The sequence below is a fragment of the Gavialis gangeticus genome, unplaced genomic scaffold (genome assembly GCF_001723915.1).
Source record: "Gavialis gangeticus isolate Ggan-Ray unplaced genomic scaffold, GavGan_comp1, whole genome shotgun sequence".
Classification (NCBI taxonomy): Eukaryota; Metazoa; Chordata; order Crocodylia; family Gavialidae; genus Gavialis; species Gavialis gangeticus.
The window spans coordinates 24,694,656-24,704,743 of record NW_017729002.1 but is presented as its reverse complement, the minus strand read 5'-3'; the positions used below and the strand labels follow the sequence as shown (position 1 = coordinate 24,704,743).

The 10,088-nt window shown below is 47.9% G+C and overlaps 1 protein-coding gene across 1 annotated transcript in view; it reads right to left on the bottom strand.

Moving 5' to 3' along the window:
• The window catches only part of UMOD (uromodulin), a 21,164-nt gene extending 17,943 nt beyond the window's left edge, over nt 1–3,221 (bottom strand). Inside the window, exons 1-3 of the mRNA XM_019507693.1 lie at nt 3,152–3,221; nt 1,294–2,082; nt 1,087–1,191 (exon numbers count right to left, since the gene is read on the bottom strand). Of these exons, the coding sequence (XP_019363238.1) occupies nt 1,087–1,191; nt 1,294–2,082; nt 3,152–3,221 (964 nt within the window). The remainder of the gene's footprint in view (nt 1–1,086; nt 1,192–1,293; nt 2,083–3,151) is intronic.
• Nucleotides 3,222–10,088: the final 6,867 nt, after the last annotated feature.

The window sequence follows — 10,088 nt, the reverse complement described above, 5'->3', positions numbered from 1 at the left end:
ACTTTAGTGAGTTTTTTTAATAACAAACTGAAATGTTTTGTCGAAGACTGAGTGCAGTAGAATGGGAAGTAAACTGAGTATCTGTGGGTGTGTCTACACATGCATATTAATGTGATGCAATAAACTCTGGTGCTTATCACACTGGAGTTTATTGCTCCTGGGCATGCATTTACATTTGGACCCAGGAGTACAGCAGGTTGAGTCGGCAGCTCCAGTTGGCAGGGGGCCTGGGGGATCAGCCTGCCAGCCCAGGACTGCTCCCCCCCCAGCTCAACATGCTGCAGAGGGGCTGGCTGGAGCACGAGGGCACTTCAGCAGGGGGCTAGCCAGCAGGCATCCTCCACATTGAAACACCTCATGCCCCAACCAGCTGGGGCAGCATCTACACATGCGCTGTTAAAAAACTCTGCATCAGGATGGTACTTGTATCTACTTGTATTAGTTTACTCCAACCTAATAGGGGTGCATGTGTAGGTGCATGACATTTACTGGGCAGTTACTTAGTCTACTGCACAGCAAATGTCTCATGAAGACATACCCTGCATGTTTTTAAATATATCCCTAAATTCAAAATGAAGTACTTGTAGGACTGTAAAAGAACAGCATTGTGGAATGCAAGGAAAGAGATATTTAATCAGGACAGTTAGTTCACAGCTTTAACAGGTTGACTTCAGTCATGAGGCTGCTTGCTGGAAAATGATACAGTCATAGCTCTGCATTCTCCTTGCCTTTTGTAATGAAGGAATCCCCAGAAAAAGAGCAGATTTTGCAGTCCCCAAGGCCTGGTCCTGGAATCCTTTCTGACACTCTGCAAGTTATGCAGGTTTGAGCAAGAGGCTTATTGCAGCCTGTCCCTGTACACACTCCATGAGTAAAGTTCTTGCCCCATTGAAGTCAATGAGAATTTGGCCACTGACTTCACTGGTTCCAAGAATTTACCCTGTGCATCCAGATGCATCTAGGTGATCCTGGCAAGTTTTGCAGCCTGTACACATACATGTAAAGAAAAAAAAATCATTTTCCTCTATCTTTATGTAGGTAATAAGATGGTTTTCTGCTTTTTGGTAGTCTGTTCAACTTACATACCTGTGTTGTTGGATTCCTTTCTGCAGTAACAACCCCAGCTTCCATTTATTAGCTTACATTCCTCTTCTGCATTACAAGAGCATGGGTTGCCAACATAGGCAGGATCTAAAAGGTCAGACGGGTAAAGGGAAAGAGATTTAACAAGTGTACCCATGTTTTATGTGTAGAAGGAAAACATTGAATCCCAAACAGTTCCAAGTGACTCACCTGTGCAGTACGTCAGAGAACAGGCTGGTGTTCCATTAAGTTTATATACAAAATATCCACCAGGGCAAGCCTTTATCTGTACGTCGGTTGACCAGTAGCAGCACTTATTTGACCAGTGGGCGCAAGCACTACGAGTGACTATCCCAGCATCGATGGAAGGGTGTGATCCATCTAACCACAGTGGTGCATCAGTGTTGCACCTGTATGTTGGTACACAGGCTTCTGGCATGCGCTCCCCACCTATGCCTATAAATCGATACCAGCCTACTTTGTTACTATCACAGTTGCTTCCAGCCCCATAGGAGGTGCTGCGCCAGTAATTGTCAAGGACATCGTAATTTGAACAAGGGTCAGCACAGATGCGGGATGCATCGGTTTTGAAGCAGTCAGCTCCAGAGTCACAGGATTCTAGAGTGCAGTTCTCTGCTCTGCAGGAATAGCCATCACCAGCAAACCCCTGGGGACAAGAGCAGGAATAGCTGCCATTGTGGTTAGTGCACATTGCTAATGAATGGCAGCGGTTTAAGTTGGGGGTAGAGCATTCATCAATATCTCTACAGCCACCCTCTGAGGAAAGCAGGAACCCACTGGGGCACTGGCAGACGTATGAGCCCAAGGTATTTACACAGGCGCCTGCTGGACACAGGTTCAAACCTGGAAAGGCACATTCATCCACATCGGAACAACTGAAGCCGTTGCCAGCGAACCCATCTTTGCACACGCATTTTCGAAGGCCATCGTTCTCCTCACAGGTGGCATTGCTATGACAGTCTGAGCAGCGAGCTGAAGCTGTTTAAGCACAAATACAGAGAACTGACTTATTTGTGAGCTTCACAAGCTTTGTTCATTTAAACAAACTGTCCAAGGAAATTGGTGCAAGTTCTGTGCCCCTGTTGGGAGCAGTGATTCAACAAAGAAACGTGCAAGTGATAATCAGATGTGAAATAGGTGTGTCAATAAAACTGTCTGTAAAGATAAGCCAAATTCATTCAGTATTTAGGGTGCAGCTATCCTTGGTGGTAGTAGGTATTGCAGGTGCTTATATCACATCTGAATCGCTCTCCTAAAGTGGAATGGTTTTCAAGCGTGGCACCTGGGAAACCTTGCTTTTCCTTGTGTAAATGGCTTTTTGTTCAAACAGTATATTATCTGTGAGTGCAGATTTCCATTTGCATAGACAACATGCCAGGTAAGGAAGACCTGGGATTATTGAGTCCAGAGAAGAGAGGCCTGAGGGGTGAATTCAAGTCCCCACAAAAAAGAGGATGCTGATGAGGTATTTACTGTGTCCACAAGGGACTGGTTTAAACTGCAGTGAAGGAGAAGTGAAGTCAGTAAAGATCTTTCCACTAACTTCAGTGGTGATAAGGTGAGAATATATGGGGTCATGTTTGGAAAGCAGCCTTCAAGCCATGATAAAAAGAATAGCCTAGAAACTAAGAAAACTACAACAAAGAGTACCCAAAATGTTGGGGTCCTGTGGCCCAATCCTGTAGGGTTCTGAGTACTCAAATGCCCACTGATATAAATGAGAGCTAAAGACTGTTCTTCTCTAAGAATTGGACCCTCAGTTTATTCAAAATCAAACTGAACTTCCAGGTGTCCTACGGACATTTCTGTAGACGCTTCAAGTTTGCACTGCTGTAATTCTACTCCCATTGAAGCCAATGGCAAAACTCCAATTTGCTTCACTAAGAGACTTTTTAATGGACTTTAGGATGTGGGATAAGCATGAGTCGGAAGGAAAAAGTAGTATATATACTCTTGACTAATAAGTGCAGAAAGTGAAAGGGTTGGTCAAGTATGAACAAAAGATCAAAACGTATGCTAAGTAGTGTCTTGAACTGGTTTTACTTACATGTTGTTGTTTCTGAAGACACGTAACACTGAAGGCCAGCTAACAGCAGGCTGAGATAAAGACCCTGCATGTTTGGTTTTATTATCTATGGTAGAAAATAAAGAGATGTTAATATTACAGGTTAAATCTTCAATTGATTTAATTTCACTTTGCAACCTGGCTTGCACGCTGACCTACCAGTCCTTGGCTCTGTATTGCAGTAATCAGCTATAAAATTTCTGAGACTCTCCAGCCCCCGAAGGCTATGAGAGGTACAAGTTCTCAGAAAGTCCCAAAATATGGCCATTCTGTACAATGGCCCAGTCCTGCTCCAAATGAGGTGAATGGAAGATTTGAGATGAATTCAAAGAGAGGAGGATTAAGGTTTAGAATTTTTTTTAGGAACTATAATTTTTGATTTCTGTGAGCAATTGAGGAAATCAACGCAAGAAGTTTTGTGAACATAATTGATGTTGATTAATCTAAAATACCAGCTAATTATTTTAACACTTTTTTTTCCTACATATACAGAGTTAATTTTACCTCAGAGTTATCAGTTTTAGCAAATTCTATTTCTACTTACATGTGTAGATCCCCCAATGAACAGTGCAGTAAAGATAAGCTGGGCAAATAGCGGACTTTTCAATTTCCCTGTCCCTTCCCCGCAAACTAACAATTTGGCAAGTTTAACGTGAATTCACAAAATATTTGAGTCACCAAATTTGTATTTTTCACAAAAAAAAAAAAAAAAGATTATTTTTCTCAGAAAATTATGCGTCTGGAGTTGACCCAGAGCCTCTGAAATGGAATGGGATGTTTCCCACTGATAGCACTGGGTCTTAATCGGGTTCTACTCATGTGAAAAAAGGGAAGAGGAGCCACATGATGATTTTAAATTGGCAAATATCCTCATTAACAGGCTTCTAGAATGCCTCAAACTTTTGAAGGATAAATGACTGGTTGTAGCATACACGCACAAATGTACTAAGAATATGAGTATATTACTGCCATTCTTCCTATCTCTTCTCCATAGTTCAGTTTATAATCTCATCAATCTGTCCACCTCTGTTTTAGATATTTACTTGACCCTCATTACCATTGTACCTGAGTGCCTCAGTTTTTAATGCATTTATCCTCCCACCACCCTTTTGCACCTGAAGCATACTTTCCAATCTGAGACAGTTGGCAGAAACCAAGGGACTCACCTGACATGACGGTAGAAGACAGTCATTGTATTTCGCTCAAGTCTTTGGTCAACCAATTTAAAGCCCTGTTCATAAATAATACCTCACTCTTACTCTGGATGCCTCATTCAGAAATCTTAAACTACTTTACGATGTAACTGAAGCATCATTATTTCCGTTTTAGAGGTGGAGAAACCGAGACAGTGAGAGGAAGTCACTTTCCAGTGTCATCCTAGACAAGTTCTCTGTCCAGCAGTCCGCACCCCCTTTGAGTGCAGCACTTCCTTACCTTCCAACCTTGACACTATCCTGTTTTAGATACTTTTATATCAGAAAACAAACAAAATTGTGAACAGTAGAAGTTTTCAGTAACAAAAAAATTGGTAATTTGATGTCATGTTAATTGCAAATCTGATGGGGAAAAAGGAAGAGAAATTTTTATGAGTCTCTGGCTTCTCTGGCAGTGTAATATTTCCTTGATTCTTAGCAACAAACATTTATATTCTTAATATTTTATACCAATGATTCCTAAACACAAAGTCATAAAGAGAAACTACTGGGGCTTGGCTTATGCTATATAAACAATTAACAGTCAGTGGGCTTTTACTTACCTGAAGGTGAAAAAACAAAGCTCTGTGTTCAATCTTATTTCCCCCTTTTATACCTTCTGCGGCGGGAAATTAGACGTCAGATGTTTCATCAGCTATATTTGTAGTGTCATTGCGCACACAAAAAAGAGAAAGCCACTCTCATTTTTCTTCCTCTTTTCCTGATTGTGTGGTTTTCCTGCATTACTAAAAGCCCATAATATGATTGACAGGTTGGATCAGACACTTGAGGAAACAAAAGGTTTATTAATTCTTGCCATGGCCTAGGAGATGCCATAATGCAAGTGAATTATGTAACACTGGCAGATGGTGGTGGTCTTCCCAGGGACAGCAGCAAGGCCTTGTCAGGCTGAGCTTGAATAGCGAATGTTCACACAAAGGAACGCAGCACCACAGTGAGCACTCAGTGCTGGTCCTATCCTGTGAAGACGATGAGAATCATTGGTGAACGCCAGCACAAATCTCTTCAATCTGCTTTCCCTAGCACTGTGTATGTTTAAAACAAGCATTCCCAAAACAAAGCCTTACACCGCATACATAATGAAGGTGCTTTGTACCTGGTCTAGATGCTGTGGGGATGCACAAAAAAAGAAGTGAGAGAGGAATCCTTCTCTCTAGTCATGGGGCTGGGTATGGTAACCCTAGTGGGTAGAAGGCATCCTTTCCATAGGGCTGAAAGGGCAGGGCAGAAGTTCCTGATCCTCCACGCTTGCCTCCCACCAGGGTATTAGTAAACAAGGAGACTCCTCTTGGGCAAGGTTCCCTCTAAGGTGCACGCATGCGCAGCTGTGCACAACTAAAAGTCTGGCCGTGCACAGCCTTTTCAAGATCACACACCAGGAGAGGAGCTGAAGGTCGGCTCCTAGGTGAGGTGGGGGCAGGAGCCTGGTGCGGGCTCCGCTGGCTCCAGGGAAGTGCTCCGCTCCCCTGCTTCGCCTCGGGGAGTCAGGAGGCACATGGCATCAGGGCCAGGGAGTGGAGCACTTCCCCAGAGCTGGCAGAGCCCATGCCAGCCCCCCGCTCCAGCCTCCATCCCTGCCTTGCCTCACCCTGGGGAGGAGCCACTGCCTGCCCCAAGTGAGGCTCCAGTGGCTCCAGGACACTGCTCCACTCCCCCGCATTGCCCTGGGGAGCGAGGAGGCATGTGGCATCAGAGCCGGGGAGCAGAGAAGTGTCCCAGAGCCAGCGGAGCCTCACTTGGGGCAGGCAGCAGCTCCTCCCCAAGGTGAGGCAAGACAGGGATGGAGGCTAGAGCAGAGGGCTGGCATGGGCTCTGCCAGATCCGGGGAAGTGCTCTACTCCCTGGTCCTGATGCGGGGGAGCGGAGAACTTCCCCGGAGCCAGCAGAGCCTGCGCCAGCCCCCGGCTCCAGCCTCCAGCCCCCAGCCTCTTGGCTCCAGTCCCCTGCCCCAGCCTCTTGGCTCCAGCCTCCGGCCCCCCGGCCCCAGACTCTCAGCTCCAGCCTCTGGCCCCCAGCTTCTCAGCTCCAGCCTCCAGGCCCCAGCCTCCAGCACCCAGCCCTCAACCCCCTTCAGTAAGCATCCCACACCAAACCAAGGCAATGTGCTCACGAACCAAGGCGGTGCACTCACGGACTGAGGCAGCGCGCTCACAGACCGCTACTCCTTAGAGGGAGCATTGCTCCTGGGCTAGTAGGTTTAAAGCTTTGTGCCCAGAGAGGAGAGTTGTGGTCTTCTCAGCCTGGTACCCAACAGCAAGGACAAGCCCCAGCTGCCCCGAGTAGCAAGAACAGTAACCAGATATGAAACGAAGTGCAGAAAGGATGCTTGATGATTCCTAAAGATTCATTGCCTAAAGGTCAGTATAAGGATGTAGCAAAAGAGGATTCATGTGAGAGAGAAAAGTATCTTCTTCAGGTGCACCCTGACCTGTGGATATGTTTCCTTGCACACTTGAGACAACATGCATTACTACTAGGTTCTGCTTGGAAGGCGAATGGGTGATAACCATGAACTTGAGGATACTTAATGATCCAGAAGTTACAAATGAGCCTGTGCAAAATAAAAAAATTAATAACAGACAGGTTTCTGCCACTTCTCACAGCAAACAGCTCCTAACTCTGCATTCTGAACTCAATAGGACTGCCAGAGTGGGAACAAAGGTGTCAGTCAGCATCTTATGCTGTTTGGCAGGTGACTGTGTGTTTTCTTTTCTAATTTTCAGTTCCTGATCTCAAGTGAAGTGTTTAGTGTTTGAAACTTGGATTCCTCATATGAAATATTGCTTTAATATTTTTTTAATATAATGGCTGTATTTAATACAAAGAGCAATAATAGCTTTATTTGGAGAGCTGACAAATCAAATGCGGAGTTCACTTAATGGTCAAAGAAAACTATTTTTCTGAATGTCAAATTCCTGGTTCCCATTCAAAGGTTGTACAAAATGTCCTGCCTAAACCTGTTTGCTTGAAACACACCTTTTAAAGAAAAGGAGTCTAAAGAATTTTGGCATATGATGAGAAAATACATTTCTGGATAAAATGGTAGTTGTTGCATTCAACTATTTCTTCCTTGTGTTGGCTGTGTGTGAATGGTGCTAATTCTTTATGTAAATCTTTGTCTTTCAGTAAAGAATAGCTCCAAATGAGACCTCAAAGGAGGCACAAGGATCAAATTTAGATAAAATCAAAAGTAAATAAACTAACTCTGTGGTTGGAACTTGAACCTTTTTTATAGGTGTATGATAACATGGGATTTATTTTCAACTTGAGCTAGTCAAGGAAAGTACCAGCCTTCCCCAAGTTCTCACTGGGTGTATCTACATGAGACATTTTACTAAGCAGTAGAGCAAATTACTGCTCAATTAGTGTCACCATCTACCTGTGCAGATGCTTACTAGGTAGTAAATTGCTCTACTCAGGAGTTAATTTGCTACCTGTAAATACAAGTAGCAAATTAACTCCCAAGTAGTTACTGTACAGTAACTACTTGGGAGTTAATTTGCTACCTGTAAATACAAGTAGCAAATTAACTCCCAAGTAGTTACTGTACAGTAACACATGTGTAGACACTGACCAGGAGCAAATTTCCTCCTAGTCAGCCCCCCCACCAGGGGCTACCCACAGCCGCAGGGCCACAGGGCTGGGAGCTTCTCCAGTGCTAGGGATGGGGTGGGTCCTGCTCTAGCTGGCCCAAGGCCAGCCACAGCAGCTTGCCCAGACCCTTTGCCTGCCCCAGCCCTTGGCCCTTAACAGTCTGCAAGTACACCAGGGCCATGGGCCATCTGCAGCCAGCCTCTGGCCACTGCATCTCCCAGCAGAGGCCCCAGGCCAGCCACAGCAACCTGTCCACACCCCGCAACTGGTCCCTGGCACTGCATCACTACACAGCTGCCAGGCCCATACCGTCACATTGCACTGGGTGCTTCAGGCACCTGCCAGGCCCAGCAGCACCCTGGGCCATCTGCAGCCAGCCTCTGGGCAGTGGGTCCTGCTCTAGCTGGCCCAAGGCCAGCCACAGCAGCTTGCCCAGACCCTGCTGTTGGTTCCCGGCACAGCATCACTGAGCACCTGCCTGTCCTGCACTGTGCCCCTGCAATGGGCACTACAAACACCTGCCCAGGCGTGGTGGCACCCAGACTGTTGCATGGAGGCCCAGCGAATCATCAAAGGAGCCATGCTGACATCTTCTCCGGAGAGGGACATGCTGCCTCCCATGGCTGCAACTGGTCCCAGGAGGAGACCGTGGACATCATGGCACTGTGGGGCAAGGCTGAGGTCCTCAGCCTGTTTGCTTGGGGCAGGCACTCCAACGTGTACATCTCGATCTATGAGGGCCTGTCAGGCCACATGCAGCAGTGAGGGCACAACTGGTTGGCATGCCAGTACCGCATAAAGGTCAAAGCCTTGTGGGTACACTGGTTCATCACCAATGGCAACTGCTGGTTGGGGGCTGCCTGAAAGTTCACGCCCTTTATGTGGAAGTTGGACAACATCCTCATACCCTGGGATCCTAGCCAGAGCGATGCCATCTACTCCAGCACAGGCAGCCTGCCCAAGCTTCCACTGGGGCCCGGCATCCATAGCAACACGACACCGGGGGAGGGCCCCTCAGGGTGGCAGGAACCTGTCTTGCTGCGCTTCCCTCCCCCACCTCCCCACTTCATCATGCAGCTCTGGGAGCCTCGGCCAGTGCCTGTCCTGGTAGCTCTGGGTGCACAGCCCCATTTGGGAGGCCAGGCCACCTGCATCACCAGCCTCAGTAGCTCTAGCTCCTCCCTGAAGAGGGCCCCTGACTGGGCAGTCAGGCACTGTGCCCCAGTACACCACCAGGAACATCCTCACCGCCACTGGGGACTGACTCAGGCCATGAGCCGTGTCTGCCACATCCACCTGGTAAGCCCCCCACTGGGGAGAGGACCCTCCCAGCCCCTGCCACCACTGCCCGCTTCTTCCCACCTGGGCTGGCCATACTCCCCCGGCCCCCAGAGTCTCCCCCTCACAGCATGCAGGGAGGCAGGAAACAGTGCCAAACTTTATTGAGCAGCCTGTGCCCCCTCATCTAGGCAGGCATGGACCTCTCGCATGGAGGAATGCATCAATGCTGGTGGTGATATCCTCGGCTGTGGAGGGCAGGAATGCATAACGCAGCCATAGGTAGCCCTCCAGTTGGTGACAGAGGTTGTGAGGCAGGGCGGGCTTGCCCTCTGCACCATTGAGGCTCAGGGGCCCACACGAGGTTCTCAGGTGCACTTGAGGCACCATGGCAAGCAACAGCAACAGGTCATGGTGGGTTGGGCACCCCTCGGCTCATATGGTCTGCCTGGGACACTCTTAGCAGGGGCATGCTTGAGGCACGGAGCTGGCACAGCAGGGGGCTGGCTCTACCAGCTCTGTGTCCCAGTCAGCCAGGAGTCCCTCACCCCCACAAGCTCAGGAACCATGAGCTTGGCAGCAGGTCATCAGACAGGCTAGTCTGCAGGAGGAGAAGGTGTGTGTGTGGGAGGGGGTAGCTCTGGAGCCATAGCAGCAGGTGTTGCCAGGAACCAGATCTGTCCTAGTCTGAGAATGGGGTGGGAGAGGCAGGCTGCCTGTGGCCAGCACCCAGCATCCCACCTACCCCTGTAGAGATGTGGAGATGTGGAGCTTGGCTGGCAGCCACCTGTGCCAGGGCCTGTCTGGCTGACTTACCATGATCCCTTGGCACC